At 47.8% G+C, this 19,148-nt stretch overlaps 1 protein-coding gene and 1 pseudogene across 1 annotated transcript; both read left to right on the top strand.

The window, feature by feature from the left end:
• The first annotated feature begins 6,876 nt into the window (after positions 1 to 6,876).
• Positions 6,877 to 7,827, top strand: LOC141729285 (mas-related G-protein coupled receptor member B4-like; annotated as a pseudogene).
• An 8,479-nt stretch (positions 7,828 to 16,306) lies between these two features.
• Positions 16,307 to 17,913, top strand: LOC102068661 (mas-related G-protein coupled receptor member X1-like). The gene has a single exon (XM_074542160.1). It carries the CDS (start codon positions 16,307 to 16,309, stop codon positions 17,204 to 17,206), a length of 900 nt encoding a protein of 299 aa, XP_074398261.1. The 3' UTR covers positions 17,207 to 17,913.
• The last annotated feature ends 1,235 nt before the right edge of the window (positions 17,914 to 19,148 follow it).

The raw sequence follows: 19,148 nt of genomic DNA, 5'->3' as shown, positions 1-19,148 counted from the left end.
AACGGGGCTGTCCTCTGCCTCCTCAGCCTGAAAATCTCCAACTCTGCCATCTTTGACATGGATGTCATTGAATTCTTCTTCCTCCTCTTTGGAGTCCCCTCTGCCCTCCTTTTCCTGGTGGAGGATGTGTCCTACTCTCCTATCCTGCCCCTGCTGTACCTAAATTTCCTTTTCCAGTTCTCAGTGGTCTCCTGCTACTGGGTGCTGCTCAGGCTGATGCCTGGGAGCATTTTGGATCTTATAGACAACCTCATCTGACACTGCTGCCGCTGTGACCTTTCCGAGCGCCTGGTATGGGTGGCAGACAGTGTCCAGTACTGGGTCTTCCTTGCTGTCTTCACTGTCACTCCTGCAGTGACATTTCTCTGCCCATCACACAAGCAGGAGCTCTGTTGGGGAACTCTAATCTCCATGTACACCATCATCCTGCTCCTCTTTGCTGCACCCCTGGTCATTTCTCACACAGTCGATTTCATAAATGCCAAGTGGGGCTCCCAGTAGCAGCAATGCAAGAGGCGCGACATCCTTATCTTCATCACTGTGCTCCTCACTCTCCTCAGCATCAGCAATTTCCTGCTGACGCTTGGATACATCAATGTGTCCTCAGAGGTTTTTTTCCTGCTCACCTACATGCACAACAGCATCAAACCCTTCTTCTACTTCTTGGCAGGAAGGTGCAGGTGGCCCTGCTCCATGGAGTCCCTCTGGCTCTCCCTCCAGAGGGTCTTTGAGGAGCCGAAAGAAAAATCTGACCACAAAAATGATCCTGCCATGGACACGGGGGTCTGAGCCTGTTGATCTCTTCCACTCCTCTGCTGAAGGACACAAGGAAAGTGGCTGAAAGATTAATTGGGTCACCTGATGAATTAATATCCACCGGATCACCCTCCCCATGGTGCTGTATTTCTATAGGAGAATGAGCATTGCCTTGGACGATTTTTGTGGGATGCTCTGCAGGGAGCACACTGGAGCATGGCTTTCCTCCTCCCTCCTGCATCCACATGGCTCCAAGCAGTGCAGCTGGGCTCAGTGCTGTTCCCAGCTCTATTCCCCATGCAATGACCCTCATGGCCTCGGCCCCAGGGAATGAACTCCATCTCCTCTGGCTCAGCAGATGAGTTCCATGGTGTTTTCAGGGAGCTCTTGCCTGCAAAGAATGGGACACCTTAATCCCTGGGGACACACCCAGCACAGGGTGGCAGTGATTTCCCAAATCCCTGCAGGGCTGGTGCCTCTGGATGGCAAGAGATGGGTTGGGATCACAGGAAGCATCCTTCCCCTTCTGTCCAGCAGAGCCAGCCCTGCATTCCCAGCTGATGGGAAGGGACACCAGGTAGGGCTGCAGAGCCAGGGAGGGACAGCAACATTCCCTTATCCTTTGAGTGGGAATGTCTCACATTCTTGAAGTCTTGAATTGAATCCTTCTGAGTAAAGTGTAGGGTCCATGGTGAACTCCACTAAACGCCTTTACCTGTATTCAGAAGGTACATGGAATATGGAAATTCCCATCACCAGATGCCTGGACCATTGAATTGCACAGAGATTAGGGGGTTATGCTGCTCTTCTGCAGAATGGGGCCATCCATCCTCTGGTTCCCCAGCATCAGTGTCCAGGGAAGCCCTTGAGCACCTCCATCCTGAACCTGGCCACCCTCAGGAGGAGCTGCACAGCAGCTCCAGCCACAGTCCAGCCTCTCCTGATCTTTGTCATTCTGTAGCTACCCCTCAATCAGATTTGCATTCATGGTTTTTGCTTCTTTCCCCTGTGGCAGTCCCGGAATTTGCTAAGCAAACAATATCAAGGCTTCACTGCTGAGCCTGTCCCTGTTAAACAGTGTCCAAAATGGTTCATTTCCTTCTTTTATCCCACTCTAAAGCCTCTGGCTACTCTGGGAGCAAGGCAGGTCCCTGTCTCATACCAGAGCCCTTCCTAAGGCACGTGCCTGCAATGCTTGGGATGATGTTGGCAGCGCCAAGAGCTCCTGATTCCTCCTGGGAGAGACCTGGGCAGCACCCACATCTCTTGCTCAGGGGGAAGTTGTCCCTCCTTTTTCCACTGCCTTAAATCCAGGGGAAACCAACGTGCCACTGCTTCTGGAAAGGGAAGTGAGAGTGAAAGCCGTGTGTGGTGAGTCGGGCTTTGGAGACACATGTGAGGTTAAACACCTAAAGAGCATTTATGCAAAGAGTTGTTAATAATTAACAGAAGAGGGAGACTTTCACATCTGAGTGGGTTTTTCTCTCCCTGTCTTCCATTATCCTGTCCATTGGAAACCAGAAAGTTTCCATGGTGCAACCTCTTGTCCATGGAAGAACAACTCAGCCAGGGGATTCCTCCCAAAGCAAGTGCAGGAGGATCGTGATCCTCCAATGTACTTTTTCTACTTCCCAGTACCTTCCTTGTCTTCTGCGTCACCCAGGCCACTCCATCCCTGAGCTTCCTTTCCAGGGCAAAGATTTCAAAGCAAAAGTTTTCATGGGGGTCAGCAACCTGCAGTGAATTCCAAGATGATTCCTCTCAAGGCTGACATGTGCCTCAGGGATCTGGGATGCTCCTCCTGGAAATTGCCGTGTGTGTGATGGCCCTGGGACCAGAACTGTCACCTCTCTTCCTGCTGACACCGTGTTTGTGTCCCCAGCTATGGAATCTCACATCCCCTCACCAGCCCAGTCCTTTCAAGGGCAGACACTTCATGATCCAGGAGCTGATGGGGCTCCAGGAGAGGTGGAGAGGGACTTTGGACAAGGGCATGGAGTGACAGGACAAGGGAGAATGGCTTCCCACTGACAGAGGGTGGGGTCAGATTGGATATTGGGAAGTAATCCTTTTCTGTGAGGGCGCAGAGGCCCTGCCATACATTGCCCAGAGAGGCTGTGGCTGCCCCTGGATCCTTCAAAGTGTCCAAAGCCAGACTGACACGGGTTGGAGCAACGTGGGATAGTGGAAGGTGTCCCTGCTTGCAAAGGGACAGTCTGGAATCAGACAACCACAAAAACAACCCCAAGTGTTCCCAGGACTGAGGAGGAGCAGGAGCAGCTCTGGTGAAGGGCTGGCATTGAGTTCACAGCACCCTGGTCCCTGATAGCTTTCACTGCATCATCAAGGGGATGGGCAGTAATTAGGGTGGGCTCCAAGTGCTGATAGCCTGGCTGAAAGCAACTGAGTGCTGTCCTTCCCTTGGGCTGTGTGAGCCTGCACTGGAATGACAGGAATGGGAATCCATGGCCCAGGGGTGATCCCATGAGCCCAGGGGAGGCTTTGGCAGTGGTTCTGGAGCTCTTCACAGAATGGGAGCAGTTTCTGACAAGCAGCCAGATGCTTCACCAGCACTGCCAGCACTGCCAGCAGCATTCCAGTGCCACCAGCACCACCAGCATCCCTCTGCTGGCGGAGGGACAATGAGCCCTCAGGGAAGAGAAAGGAGGTATAGCAGAAATCTGTCTGGTCAGGGAAGGAAGTTAAAGAATGGGACACTCTACAGGGAAGGAGTGTTTCTAATTAGGGGGAAATGAGGAGCTATTCAAAATGTTATGAACAGGTGCTATGGTGATTGACTCTCGCAAATGTTGAATGAATATTACGTGTGTTATAATGTTCAAAGAAGCTCTGTTAAGATTTGGAGTTTTTCTAACGTGAGTACTGTGTTCATGTTGAGAGTTGTCATGCTGATCTCTGACCATTGTGGGGAGCCGAAGCCCGAAGCGCTGCACAAGCTCCGGGAAGGTGAGACGGAGGAGGAGCTCTGTTGGAAAAGCGGAATGTGTCTGAATGCCGGGGTTGGATTACCGAGAGTCTGCAAAGCCGATTTCTGTTGCCAGCAGTGTGCCTCTGGCCGTGCCTCTGTCTGCGAGTGAGCACCGAGCGTTTTTACTTCTACCTTATTTTGTCCCTTGCTGTAGTTTAATAAATTTTTTTAAATTTTAAGAACGGACACGTCGTTTCTCACAACAAAGAAAAAAAAAATCACTTGATTTTTACGAGGAAAAAGTCAAGATCAATTACTTCGGGAGTGTGGAAATCTAACGGAGACAAATTTGTAAAATCATTTCCGAGTCCTCTGTGATTGCACCAAGCCTTGGGAAACAACAGCAGAATTGGGAACAGAGAGGAGCCAGCAGGACAGGAATGGAGAGCTCCTGCTGACCTGGGCACTTTCTCCTTCATGTCCCTGACCTGGCAGGAGCCACTTTAGGACACGGATCCCAAAGGAGCAAGAGGGACCAGGAAGCGCCGCTGATCTGCACAGACCCCTTTGCCTGCTGCTGCCCCACAGGGAACAGGTCAGTGGAATGTTTGCCTTTCTCCCTACCCCACCTTCCTCTCCTGCAGCAGCTGCTCTGTTCCTGCCACCCTCTCCCGGTGACTGCCGTGCCCTCCCCAGCTCCCTCCTCCTCTGCCCTATCTTGACGTCAAAATAGGCTGAAATAAACATTCTAACACAATGGGAAGCATGAAGAAGCAGGAATTCCTTACCTGCACAGGACGCAATGAAGGATCTCTATTTGATCTGTGTGTGTAGTGAGACTTTACAACAGGGGTTTTGTGCATTATAACCACACATAATCATTAATGGGTGTTTCTTATCTAATACACAAACATCTCTTTCTTTAAACTAATTTTCATGTGTTCTCCTCCTATTGGAAGTCCTTTCCTGATCCTCGAGGATCATTCAGAGGGGTCTCTGGTGTTTGAATTCACTGAGTGCTGAGATATTAAAGGTGACCTTGTCTTGAACTTTTCCTTTGGCCATGTAGTGTTGCTTCTTATTACAGAACTTTCCCTCAAATCACAGCAGGCCTCCAAATCTGTTTCTGCACTGGCTCCAGATACATTTGTCATCGGAGCTGGGCTTTCCTCCTCCCTCCTGGGTCCTGGAACCCTATGGCCCGCAGGAGCAGGGACACTGTCAAGGTCCCAGTAGGAGTGGAGCTGTCAAGAGAAAAAAATCAGCCCTGGGTGGGTTCTGGGGTGTCAGAGCAGGGTGGAGTGGTCAGGAGAGGGTCAGAGGGGGCTGGAGGGGGTCTGGATGCTGGCAAAGCCAGAGGAGAGCAGAGCCTGACAGGCCATGGTCAGAGTGGGGGAGCGGCTCCATCTGGGAGACCTGTGGGATGTGATAGGATGGGGTGAGGATGGAGAGTGGGGTGGGAATGGGGTGAAGAGATTGGGATGGGATAGGATTAGGATAGGATTAGGATAGGATTAGGAATAGGATAGGATAGGATAGGATAGGATAGGATAGGATAGGATAGGATAGGATAGGATAGGATAGGGGAGGGAGCAGCTCAACTCTGCTTCCTTGAATGCATGGGAGGCTTTGGCAATGATCCCGGAGCTTTTCTGGGAATAGGAGTTGTTTATGGGAAGCACACAGCTGCCTCACTAGCACTGCCAACCTTCCAGTTCTACCAGTATCCCTCTGCTCCTGGAGGGACCATGACCCCTGAGGGAAGAGAAAGGAGGAATGGTAGAAACCTGTCAGGAGAGGGAAGGCAATTGAAGAACGGCACACACTGCAGGGAAGGAGTGTTTCTCATCAGGAGCAAATTAGGAGTCCCTTACAAAATGTTTTATTAGGAACTTTTCAGGTACATCCTCTCTATCAAAAAAAAACCCCAAGATAAAAAACTCTGAGGAAGCAAAATTCTGATGTAGACAAAGATGCAATTACCAACTCTCACATGACTCCACCAAGGCTTGGGAAGCAACACTAGTGTAATAGATGTTAAAAATAATTCATGATATTAAAGAATGTCTTTTATAAAGATTGTGACATCCGAACGTGTCTATGACCACACACGGCCCGAAAGCAGATGTCTATTCAGATTCTGAGATTCCTGGACACGGCTAAGATAGCAATCGACACTTTAGCGTAAGAATAGACGCTCCCAGAACGATGATCACCAGTATCTTGAGTTGCCAGAAACTGCCTAAGAGATCATCGTCCTGTGGATAACATCAATCAAGACAGCCAGGGACGCCAGAGCATACATGTGAATACATGGCTTCCCTGAAGTCAATCAACACTGGCTATCCACCTGGAGACGGTCTTTGTCCAGCTCTGAAGGCTGAAAGAAACAGCAATGAATGTGAAGAGTTACAAAACAAATTGGGACTCCTTCGCCTCAGGCACAATAAGCTTTATAAAACCTCGTCGCTAGAAGCGGCTTGCGTGAATGAGGGAGGATTCAATGTGATACAGGTTGGATCCAGGTTCACCCAGCGCCGTTCCCGGGATCGACACTGTCTCTTTGGCTGTGGTGGTTTTGAAGACCGTATCTCATTTATGATAATTTGGCTCACGATTGATCATTTATAACACCAGGACAGGGCATGGAGAGGAGTGGGATATGGAATCCAGTGGGACGGGAAGGGAGAGCTCCTGCTGACCTGGGCACTTTCTCATTCATGTCCCTCACCTGGCAGGAGCCACTTTAGGACATGGATCCCAAAGGAGCAAGAGGGACCAGGAAGCACCACTGATCTGCACAGACCCCTTTGCCTGCAGCTGCCCCACAGGGAACAGGTCAGTGGAATGTTTGCCTTCCTCCCTACCCCACCTTCCTCTCCTCCAGCACCTGCTCTGTTCCTGACACCCTCTCCTGGTGACCACAGTGCCCTCCCCAGCTTCCCCCTCCTCTGCCCTGAGCTTTGCTTCTGCATCCTCTGCTGAACAACCCAACCCTCCCACCTCGGTATCCCAACAATTCCCACTGCCCTCCTCCCCTGCACATCTCACTTCTCCCCACTGAATTCTTCCCACTGCAGGGAGCTGCTGAGGAGCCACATGGTCCATCCCTGGATTCTCCAAGCACTGACTGCCCATCCACTCTGACCACAGCCAGGGGCCACATCCCACTGCCTGCACAGCATCCATCCATGGAGGTGAGCACCGTGTCCCCATCTCCTGCCTCACCCACTGAAGGAGATGATCTCTGTGACACAGATGTCACCACTGTGGCCACCCACAGTGTGACCATGCTCATCTGCCTCTGTGGGCTGGCTGGGAATGGGGCTGTGCTCTGGCTCCTCAGCATGAAAAGCAGTAATCGTCACTTCTTTTACATGGCTTTCATTGACTTCCTCTTCCTCCTCTTTGCGGTCCCCTCCACCCTCCTCATCCTGGTGGAGGACATGTCCTGCTCTCCTATCATGCCCTTGATGTACATGAATTTTGTTTTCCAGCTCTCAGTGGTCTCCTACTACAGGGCACTGATGTCTAGAATGACTATTCTCTATGTGGACAAGCTCTGCTGGCTCTGCTCTAGATTCCACCTTCCCAATTGCCTGTTGTGGGTGGTGGACAATTTCTGATACTGGGCCTTCTGTGCTCTCTTTGCTGTCATTCCCTCGGTGACATTCCTGTGCCGATCACACCAGCAGGAGCACTGCCGGGCAGCTCTCATCTCCATGTACACCCTCATCCTGCTCCTCTTTCCTGCACCCGTGGTCATTTCTGGCATAATTGACTTCATGAAGGCCAAGTGGGGCTCCCAGCAGCAGCAAACCAACAGGCGCAACATCGTTATCCTCATCACTGTGCTCTTCTCTCTCCTTCTCACCCGCTGCAATTTCCTGCAGCAGCTCAGTTACCTCACTGTGCCCTATCAGGTTGCTTTCCTGCTCACCTGCATCCACAGCAGCATCAAACCCTTCATCTACTTCTTGATAGGGAGGCGCAGGAGGCACTGCTCAGTGCAGTCCCTCCAGCTCTCCCTCCAGAGGGTCTTTGAGGAGACAAAAGAAAACACTGCCAACAGAAATGATCCTGCCATGGACACGGGGTGTGAGCCTGCTGCTCCCTTCCGCTACTATGCTGAAGGACCCTAGAACAGTGATTGAAGGTTTCATGGAGCCTCCTGATTAATCAATATCCACAGGATCACCCTCCCCATGGTGCTGAATTCCTGCAGGAGAAGGGACCAGTGGCATTGCCTTGGGTGATTTTTGTGGGATGCTCTGCAGGGAGCACATTGCAGCATGGCTTTCCTCCTCCCTCCTGGATCCACATGGCTCCAAGCAGTGCAGCTGGGCTCAGTGCTGTTCCCCAGCTCTATTCCCCATGCAATGACCCTCATGGCCTCGGCCCCAGGGAATGAACTCCATCTCCTTTGGCTCAACAGATGAGTTCCATGATGTTTCCAGGGAGCTCTTGCCTGCAAAGAATTGGAAGCCTTAATGCCTGGGGACACACCCAGCATAGAGTGCCAGTGATTTCCCAAATCCCTGCCGGGCTGGTGCCTCTGGATGGCAGGAGAGTGTTTGGGATCACAGGGAGTATCCTTCCTCTTCTGTCTTCTTAAAGAAAAAAAAATAATTAAGCTTTGGAGTTTTTCTAGTACGAGTACTGTGTTCACGTTGAGAGTTGTAATGCTGATCTCTTACAGTTGTGGGCACTCGAAGCCCAAAGCGCTGCACAAGCTCCGGGAAGGCGGGACGGAGGAGGAGCTGTGTTGGAAAAGCAGAATGTATCTGAATGTGGGGGGTGGATTACCAAGAGTCTGTAAATCCTGTTACTGTTTTGGGCAGTGTGCGAGTGAGCACCGGGCGTTTTTACTTTTACCCTATTTTCTCCCTTGCTGTGAAAAATGCATTTATTTTATGATTGGCTTTTTGCAAATATTGAAATGAATATTATATGTGTTGTGTTATAAAGTAATGCTGTATTAATTTTCTTAAGTACGGTGTTAAATATAATTTTAGGTTATAAAAATTGTTAAAATAGAAACTATGCTGTGTAAGATGCTTTGTTTTAAAGAAAGGACTCGCAGCGAGATAGCAGCCACAGGACACCTACATCTTTAGGAGAAAAAGAATTTATTGCCTTCTTATCAGAAGAAACGCACCTCTTCCTGCCTTGAAGTCGCTATTAGGATTAGAGGGAAAAAGTTGATGAAGACCAGATGGAATCCTGTGTTTGAATGGAATTTATGCATCATGTATGAAGTGTATGAATATGCAACGGGCTATTGTTTTTAAGGGTTAATCCTTTGTTAACGGGTGTCCTTTTTTGGGCTCATGCTGCCCAGAAAAAGGTACCCGGACATCCGTAACTCTCTGCTTTTATTGTCTCATATTCTCCTAAATTAATTTGTCCAAACTGTTATTGATCTAATGGTGTTACTATTATTTTCAACCATTTTATTACTATTAAACTTTTTAAAAAATTTAAAAACAAGTGAGTGGCATTTTTCACACTTGCTGTAGTTTATTAAAATTCTAAAAATTTTAAGTGAGGCGTCGTTTCTCACAACAAAGAAAAAGACCACTTAATTTTTAGGGGAAAATGAAAAAAATCAAGATCAATGACTCAGAGGCTGTGGAACTCCAAGCAAGCCGAAATTGTAAAACCACCATGGCCCAGGGAACAGGTCAGGGGAATGTTTGCCTTCCTCCCTACCCCACCTTCCTCTCCTGCTCTGCAGCTGCTCTGTTCCTGCCACCCTCTCCTGGTGACTGCAGGGCCCTCCCCAGCTCCCCCCTCCTCTGCCCTGTGCCTGAACAACCCAACCCTCCCACCTCCCTCCCACACCCCACCATTCCCACTGCCCTCCTCCCCTGCACATCTCACTCCTCCCCACTGAATTCTTCCCACTGCAGGGAGCTGCTGAGGAGCCACATGGTCCATCCCTGCATTCTCCAAGCACTGACTGCCCATCCACTCTGACCACATTCCACTGCCTGCCCAGCGTCCATCCATGGAGGTGACCACCGTGTCCCCATCTCCTGCCTCACCCACTGAAGGAGATGATCTCTTTGAGACAGATGTCACCGATGTGGCCCTACTCAGTGTGACACTGCTCATCTGCCTCTGCGGGCTGGCTGGGAATGGGGCTGGGCTCTTTGGATCCTGCTCTTCATCCAGCAACAGAACCACCCATTACATCCTCATCCTGACTTTTTTTGACTTCCTCTTCCTCCTCTTTCTATTCCCCTCCACTCTCCTCTTCCTGGTGGAGGACGTATCCTGCTCTATCATCTTGCCCTTGCAGTATGTGTGGTTCCTCTTCCAGGTATCACTGGTGTTATGTTTGCCCAATTGTCCCATCAAAAAAAACCCAAACAATATTTAAGGTAGCAGCAATTTTAATGGAATAGTTTAGAAAATATATAAATAAGGGAAAATTTGGTTCAAATAATAGCTCATAAGCAAAAGATACCGCAGGGTATGGAGGGCAGGGTTCAATGACCCTTGCCACTTCACGTACAAGCTTGCCAAGTGAAAATCACCCCTTATATGCCATGTGTCAATGCCATCTGCTCCTATTTTTGGTTCGTCACTTTTTCTGTCTCCGCCTTCATTTCCACCTTTACCACGCATGCGCCACCACTCGGTTTGGTGGTCGCACAAGTCTTTGGGGGTCGTCACTGATGAAGGCCCTGTAGTCTTCTTCGTTGTCCTGTAATTCACCTTTGGGTTACACATGCGCACCAAGCCAGTACAATGTAAGCCAAGACTAACGTATCACTGCATCTACATATCAAGGCAATAAATCCCTTATAATTAACATTTTCTTGGGACCCAACCGGGTTCTTGCTCATTTTTAGCAACTGTATCTTCAGCTTCTTTCTTGTGGTCCTTGAGGACATCTGCCGGGAGGGGAGGTGGTGGAGCCCCTCCTCTCCCTCTCTTCTTTGGCATTACAACTTTTAACTATTAACTATTTCATTATTCTCAAATATTAATTACTGTATCAATATTGATTACTGTTTCAATTTTTATCAGCACGAGTCATACCTATTTATCACAAATCCCCCATTTCTCTTTTTGATCATTATGATTCATGCTGGTTTTAAAAAGCTGTGCCCTGATATCTTTTATATTTTTCAGAATTTTGATTTTCTCGTTGTCTCTTTTCAGCTTCAAACTTTTCCAGCATTTCTATTACTGCTTCTAGTCTTTCACACTCTCTTTCAAGTTTAGTTAGCATTTCCTGGTCTATTTCAACCTTTTTAGGTCCTTGCTCTTTAACAGGCGTCTTTAGCTTTTAATACCATTAGAGATCTTGGTTTTCCTTTTTTTTTCTGATTCTGAATCTAGAGACATTGTTGTAATCTGCATCCCCTGAACCGCTGAATGAATTAACCTAATAAAACACAAAATCATACAAGGCAGAAACAGAAGTCTCAGAATTGAGCATAACAACATGAACTTTAACTTTTCCCTCCAAACACTTCCAAAGAGGTTACCCTACCAATCTGCTTTCAAGATTGAATTCCACTTTTGTACCAACACATGAGCCAGCCTTTTAATTTCTTCTGCAAGTTCTGTGATAGCTTCCCCATAATCATCAATTTCTACACAGCACTCGGATTTATTATATCTCCCCCAAACTCCTCCTTCTTTTGCCAACAGATCGTCTAGGGCGATCCTGTTTTGGTACACAAACGCCCGCATTTGTGTATATTGCCTGGCCAACATTTTTAAGGCACCAGAGGTGTGATTTGACACCACCTCCACTACTGCTTGGAGCCTTATTAATCGATTCAACAGGTAAATTGGGGTCCTATATCTCCATGACCCATCCTGAGCCCATGTTGCGGGGTCATAATTTGCTATAATTTGTTCTGCAGGCCATTCATCCTCCCCCCATTTTTGATTCCCTCCTGCTGTTGGAAAATTTAAATTCAAATCTCCTTTAAACCACCACACCAATGCAGGGTTTCAAACAGTGGAGTTCCTAGCACATTGCTCCTAGACCTCAGTAGAACAAAGGAGAATTGTATTACTCCCAAAATACAGGTTCTTCCCCATTTTTGAGGTAACTCACTGTATACTCGTTGCTCACAAAACCAGTATATCCCATCTGAGGCTTTCCATTTCTTATTAGTTTTCTCCAGTTGCTCCCAATAATACCTCAGGCCATGGATTGGTAGGGGTTAGCTCTAGGACTTCTGTACCAGCATAAATTAATCTGTTCATCCCATTTACAATTTATTTCTCGAGTTATACAAATTATTCCAATTAGTTGATGGCTTAAAATCCATCATTCAGGTCTCTTCAATGTTCCAGAAATTTGGGTGTGGTTCCACTTTAAAAATTGCTCTGCAGCTAAGCTCTCACCGTTCCACGGCCATCTTTCAGCCATTTTTAGACCTCCACAAATCCAACATTTGGATAATCCCAATTCCGTAGCAATCTCCTGCATCAATCCCACAAACAGTTTCTTATTCTTATTCTTATTCTTATTCTTATTCTTATTCTTATTCTTATTCTTATTCTTATTCTTATTCGAGGCTGGCAAATCCCAATCTTTGTAGTACTGTTTTAGCTGTTTATACAATTCAGCCAATTCTGTTGACTCTTTTCTCCTGTTCTTTCCTCTATTCCCCTTTCTTTTTCTTCTTTTATTTTCTCTTTCAATTTTTCTTTTTGTGCCCGGCCTCCTAAGCCTATACTTGGATCATCTCCATTATCATTTCTTTCAAAACAAAAGAACCTTTCATAGTGACGGCCAATCTGATTACCAGGGGGATAAGGAGCTCGTCCATTATATCCCAAATTTTTCCCTACCCAATACATCTTTCCTTCCTTAATACAAACATGTATAACACTGCTGCGATTGTAGCAGGCAGAACTAACATACAGGTGTGTCACAAACACAGATTCCATCTTGTCCTTAATCCACACAGAGTGATTGCAATAGCCACAAATGTTGAAATTGCTGGCACTTGGGTTTTGCCTTGTTTGCTTTTTCATTGCCAAAACTCTGTCCAGTGTGGCTCTCTGGCTTTGGCCAACTGCCCAGGGTACCAGAATGATCACAGTGAAAATAATCCTTAGGAAATCTGCCTTTCTACCTTTCTCAAGGCCCCTTGGGTTGCAACCAAGGGCCAAGATGCCAGTCTTCTCAGTAGCAAAGGTAATACCCTGGGATCTAGTCACTGATGCTTTTGGTTTCCTTGGTACCCATAGCCCCACAGAGTTTGCTTGTCTCCTTTTAAATGCCATTTCCGAGTTCTAGCTGGTTAAGAAGAAATAATTAAAACAAAAAGAACAGGGAAAAGATCAGGCCAGAACACCATAAACTTATATTTTCGAAAATTTCAGGGATGTGCCAACCACAATAAGATTTTTCTAATTATTTTCTGCTTCAAGGGCCGGGAGTTCATTAAGTAGCCGCCTCCAATAGGCACACTTGCAACACCAATATGCCACTGCAATGTGCTTATTATGTGGTATATAAACTTCTTCTCCACAACAACTCTCAATTTTGAGACACTGGTCTATAATATTATGAGTTGCTCCTTCTCTTATTTGTGCTATAGCCAATATAGCAAGAACCAATTGACCTAAGTTTTCTATTAATCTAATTGCTCCTGGAAGGGTCCCGTCTCCCAATCTCAAAGGTATCCAAAAAATCACGAGCAATGCGTTCTATAATTAGCTGACTAAATACATAACCATAGCAAAACAAGCAAATCAATTCTCTCCTTCTCTTCCCTCTTAGTTTCACTCCACCATGAGTTAAAGCAAAATGTGCAAACAATATATATCCAGGGATAACACCCTAAGCCATGTTTACCGCACTCCCAACGTTTTACTTGTCTCTCAGCTCTTTTAACAACAGGTGCTATCAATCTCAGTTTCCAAAATTGCAATTTTGTAATCAGTTCTAATAATGTTGTTGGTGGGTGACCCTGGAGGAGATCTTTGATCCTTTTAGGCCGTTCCCACTGATTCAAAAACTCTTTTACTCTTTTTCCACTGGCGTTCTTCTGCCTCTGAGCTCAAGGGAATTGTGGTCCGTAGCCACTCCAGGATGCTTAGTTCCTTCTTAATAAATCAGGGTTAATATAAATCAACTTAAATCCCACCATATTATCACATTCTTGGAATTACATGTTCCAACAATATTTTAGCCATTGTTTGAGCTGTAGCCTGAGCTGCTGGAAATGTTTCAACTCACTGAGTTAATTGATCTATTATAACTAACAAATAGTTTCAACAACCCGCTTTAAGCAAGCCTACAAAATCAACATGGATCTCTTCAAATAGCTTGTAGGCTGGGGTTTTTTTGTCCTCCAGAGGGAGGGCTCTTTAACACTTTCTTATTTACTTTTTGACAGGTAAGACACCCCTGGGTAATTTGCTTTCTAATTTCAAAGATCCTTATACACCCATAAAATTTTTAAAAAGTGATCACAAAAGGCTCTTGTACCCCAGTGAGCCATCTATACAAGTTATCTAAGATCTAATGTGCCTACTGAGTGCTGTTCTTCCCTTGGGCTCTGTTAGCCTGCATTGGAATGACAAAAATGGGAATTCTTGCCTCAGTTGTCCTTCCTTGGACCCAGGGAAGATTTTGGCAATGGCTCTAGAGCTCTTCCCAGAATGGGAGCTGTTTCTGACAAGCAGCCAGATGCTTCACCAGCACTGCCAGCAGCATTCCCGTGCCACCAGCACCACGAGCATCCCTCTCCTGCTGGAGGGACATTGACACCTCTGACAAGAAAAATAAGGAATGGTAGAGAGAAAGTGAATGGAGTATGGGAAATTTGGCAGGGAAGGAGTATTTCTAATGAGAAGGAAATGAGGAGCAATTTGCAAATTCTTCAGGTGGACTGTTGACAGAAGCCAACTCCTTTGTGGCAAAGAAAAAAAAAAATCAAGATAAACACCTCAGAGGTAGTGGAGCTGTGATATAGTCAAAGTTGTAAAAGAACTTCCACCTGCCCTATGACCCCACCGAGTCTTGGGGAGCAGTACCAGGACAGGGCACAGAGAGAGCCAGCAGGACAGGAATGGGGAGCTCCTGGTGACCTGGGCACTTTCTCCTTCATGTCCCTGACCTGGCAGGAGCCACTTTAGGACATGGATCCCAAAGGAGCAAGAGGGACCAGGAAGCGCCGCTGATCTGCACAGACCCCTTTGCCTGCTGCTGCCCCACAGGGAACAGGACAGTGGAATGTTTGCCTTCCTCCCTACCCCACCTTCCTCTCCTGCAGCAGCTGGTCTGTTCCTGACACCCTCTCCCGGTGACCGCAGGGCCCTCCCAGCTCCTCTCTCTTCTCCTGTGCCTCCCATCTGTAACCTAATACTGAAATGGGCCAGAACAAATTTTCTAACACAATGCAAAGCATAAGGAAGCAGGAATTCTTGACCTTCACAGGACACAGAGGGATCTCTCCTTGTATTGTGTGTATGGTGAGACTTTACAACAGGGTATTGATCCATTACAACCACAAGGAAGCATTGAAAAGTCTTTCTTATCTAATACACAAACACCATTTTCCTAGAACTCATTTCCATGCATCCACCTCCTCCTACAGGTCCTTCTATGATCCTGGAGGTTTATTAAGCAGAGTCTCTCTGGTGGTCATATTAAATTAATTCTGCCATATTTAAGGTGCCCTTGCCATGAACTTTTCCTCTGGCCATGCACTGTTGTTTCTTGTTCCAGAATTTGCCCCAAAACCACTGCAGGCCTCCAGATCTGATTCTGCACTAGTTCCTGCCATGTTTGTCATCCTGTGTGCCAGCTTCTACATCCTGTGAGAAACAAACACCCACTTTTTTAATTTTTAAAGGTTTATTGAACCTTAACAGAAACTGCAACAAAAAGACTAAATAAGGAGAAGCAGGCCTGAGAGCTTCCCTCATGGCTGCCCACCATGTGGCTGGCTGATCTTCAAGATGGATGCTTCACCTTTGATACCCTGGGGGTTGCATCAGCTAAACCAGGCCCCTCCCAAAGTCTGTCAGTCAGCCCTTCTTTGTGTTTATTGCTGGAGCCTGCTTTCCTGCAGCTTGACTGGAGGGTCAGGTGTTCTCATGCTGCACCTCTTCCCCCCCCAGCAACAAGCTTTTGTACACCCCTTCTTTCTACCTGTCCTAGATGACTCAGGATCTCTGATGGCAACAACACAGAGGGGAGAGAAGGGGACTATGGGGAGAAAAGGGGACATCTAAACAACAGACTGCAATAACATAATTATATATCAATAAAGCTTCTCTTAATATTCACACTGTATTCATCCCTTAACTGGGAGAGCCAATCATCCCATTATCCCTCTATAACACATCCTTTTAAATTTTGGCCACTTTGGTATTGAACCACTTCAGAAAAACTGAAAATATCCATTCTATATGTTATTTATCAACTTCCTGCGAGAAAGGCCAAACCACACAACTCCCTCTCCACCCAGCTATTCCCGCACCCTCCTCCCCTGCACATCTCACTCCTTCCCACTGCAGGGAGCTGCTGAGGAGCCACATGGTCCATTCCTGGATTCTCCAAGCACTGACTGCCCAGCCACTCTGACCACAGCCTGGGGCCACATCCCACTGCCTGCCCAGTGTCCATCCATGGAGGTGACCACCGTGTCCCCATCTCCTGCCTCACCCACTGAAGGGGATGATCTGTGTGAGACAGATGTCACCAGCGTGGCCATACACAGTGTGACACTGCTCATCTGCCTCTCTGGGCTGGCTGGGAACGGGGCTGTCATCGGCCTCCTCAGCCTGAAAACCCGTAACTATGACTTCTTTACCCTGGCTGTCATGGACTTCATCTTCCTCCTCTTTGCGGTACCCTGCGCCCTCCTCATACTGGTAGAGGACGTGTCCTGCACTCTTATCCTGCCCCTGCTGTATCTGAGTTTCCTTTTCCAGTTTTCAGTGGTCTCCGTCTACTGGGGGCTGTTCTGGCTCAAGCCCAGGAGCACTGCATTCTCTATAGCCAAGCTCTGCATACTCTGCTGCCGCTGTGAGCTTCCCGAGCACCTTCTGTGGGTGGTGAGAAGTGTCGAATACTGGGCCTTCTATGCTCTCTTCACTGTCATTCCCATGGTGACATTCCTGTGCCCATCACATGAGCAGGAGCACTGCCGGGCAGCTCTCATCTCCATGTACACCATCATGCTGCTCCTCTTTTTTCTGCCCATAGCCGTTTCTCACACAATTGATTTCATTAAGTCCAAACGAGGCTCCCAGCAGCAGCAGCCCAAGAGGCGCGACATCGTTATCGTCATCACTATGCTCTTCATAGTCCTCTTCATCCTCTGGAATTTCCGGCAGCAGCTCGGTTATATCACTGTGTCCACCCAGGTTGTTTTCCTGCTCACCTGCATCCACAGCAGCATCAAACCTTTCATCTACTTCTTGGTGGGGCAGTGCTGGAGGCCCTGCTCCATGGGGTCCCTCCAACTCTCACTCCAGAGGGTCTTTGAGGAGCCAAAAAAAAAAAAAAACGGCACTCAGAAATGATGCCCCCAGGGACACGGGGGTCTGAGCCTGTTGGTCCCTTCCACTGCTCTGCTGAAGGACCCTAGGAGAGTGGCTGAGGGACACTCCTTGAGCCACCTCATTAATCAATATCCATGGATCACCCTCCCCATGAATCTGTATTCATGCAGGTGAAGACAGCAGGGGCATTGCCTTGGATGATTTTTGTGGGATGCTCTGCAGGGAGCACATTGGAGCATGGCTTTCCTGCTCCCTTCTGGATCCACATGGCTCCAAGCAGTGAAGCTGGGCTCAGTGCTGTTCCCCACCTCTATTCCCCATGCAATGACCCTCATGGCCTCAGCCCCAGGGAATGAACTCCATCTCCTTTGGCTCAGCAGATGAGTTCCATGGTGTTTTCAGGGAGCTCTTGCCTGCAAAGAATGGGACACCTTAATCCCTGGGGACACACCCAGCACAGGGTGGCAGTGATTTCCCAAATCCCTGCAGGGCTGGTGCCTCTGGATGGCAGGAGAGGGGCTGGGATCACAGGAAGCATCCTTCCCCTTCTGTCCAGCAGAGCCAGCCCTGCATTCCCAGCTGATGGGAAGGGACACCAAGTAGGGCTGCAGAGCTGGGGAGGGACAGCAACATTCCCTTATCCTTTCAGTGGCAATGTCTCACATGCTTGAATTCCAGAATCAAATCCTTCTGAATATCAGATTGCAGGATCAAATGTGAACTACACTAAAGCCATGTGCAGGTGAAAAAAAAGAGATTTAGACTTGGAAATTCCCATCACAAGATGCTTGGACCATTGAATTGCACAGAAATTAGGGGGTTATGCTGCTCTTCTGCAGAATGGGGCCATCCATCCTCTGGTTCCCCAGCATCAATGTCCAGGGAAGCCCTTGAGCACCTCCATCCTGAACCTGGCCACCCTCGGGTGGAGCTGCACAGCCACTCTGCACAGCAGCTCCAGCCACAGTCCAGCCTGTCCTGATCTTTGTCATTCTGTACTTACCCCTCAATCTGTGACGGATTTCTGGTTTTGTTTCTTTCCACTGTGGTAATCCCACCTTCTGAATTTGTTGAATAAACAACTACAAGGCTTCACTGCAGAGCCTGAGCCTTCTAAACAGTGTCCAGAATGGCTCATTTCCTTCTTTTTTCCCATTCTAAAGCCTCTGGCTGCTCTGGGAGCAGGGCAGGTCCCTGTCTCATACCAGAGCCCTTCCTAAGGCACGTGCCTGCAATGGTTGGGATGATGATGGCAGTGCCAAGAGCTCCTGATTCCTGCTCGGAGAGGCCTGGGCAGCAGCCACATCTCTTGCTCAGGGAGAAGTTGTCCCTCCTTTTCCCAATGCCTTAAATCCAGGGGAAACCAACGTGCCACTGCTTCTGGAAAGGGAAGTGAGAGTGAAAGCCGTGGGTGGTGAGTCAGGCTTTGGAGACAGACATGAGGTTAAACAGCTATGGAGCATTTATTGACAGAGGTGTTAATAATTAACAGAAGAGAGAGACTTTGACATCTGAGCGGGTTTTTCTGTTCTTGACTCCCATTTACTGTCCACTGGAGAGACAAAACTTTGCAAGGTGCAACCTGTTGTCCATGGAAGTACATCTCAGCCAGGGAGTCCCTCCCAAGGCAAGTGCAGAAGGACCATTATCCTTCCATATACTTTTTCTGCTTCCCAGCACCTTCCTTGTCTCCTGTGTCACCCAGGCCACTCCCTACCTGAGCTTCCTTTCAAATGAGCAAGACTTCAAAGCAAAAGATTTCCTGGCTCTCCATGGCCATGGAAGAAGGAGAGATGGAATGAGATGATCTCTACTGTTCCTTCCAACCTGTCCTGGGGTGACTTTATGATGCTGAATTGTATCCCAATTCATCTGTTTAGCCAAGAAATAGGTTTTACACATTTCAGATTGGTTCTTGAGCAAAGAGAGGGAGAGCAGGTGCAGCAGTTTGTTTTCAGAAGCT

The sequence above is a fragment of the Zonotrichia albicollis genome, chromosome 6 (assembly GCF_047830755.1).
Source record: "Zonotrichia albicollis isolate bZonAlb1 chromosome 6, bZonAlb1.hap1, whole genome shotgun sequence".
Lineage (NCBI taxonomy): Eukaryota > Metazoa > Chordata > Aves > Passeriformes > Passerellidae > Zonotrichia > Zonotrichia albicollis.
The sequence above is the reverse complement of the archived record's forward strand: the minus strand, read 5'-3'. Positions and strand labels throughout refer to the sequence as shown.

Bases quoted from the DNA above. Each gene is read 5' to 3' on its own strand.
- LOC102068661 (XM_074542160.1), top strand. From the start codon at position 16,307: ATGGAGGTGACCACCGTGTCCCCATCTCCTGCCTCACCCACTGAAGGG.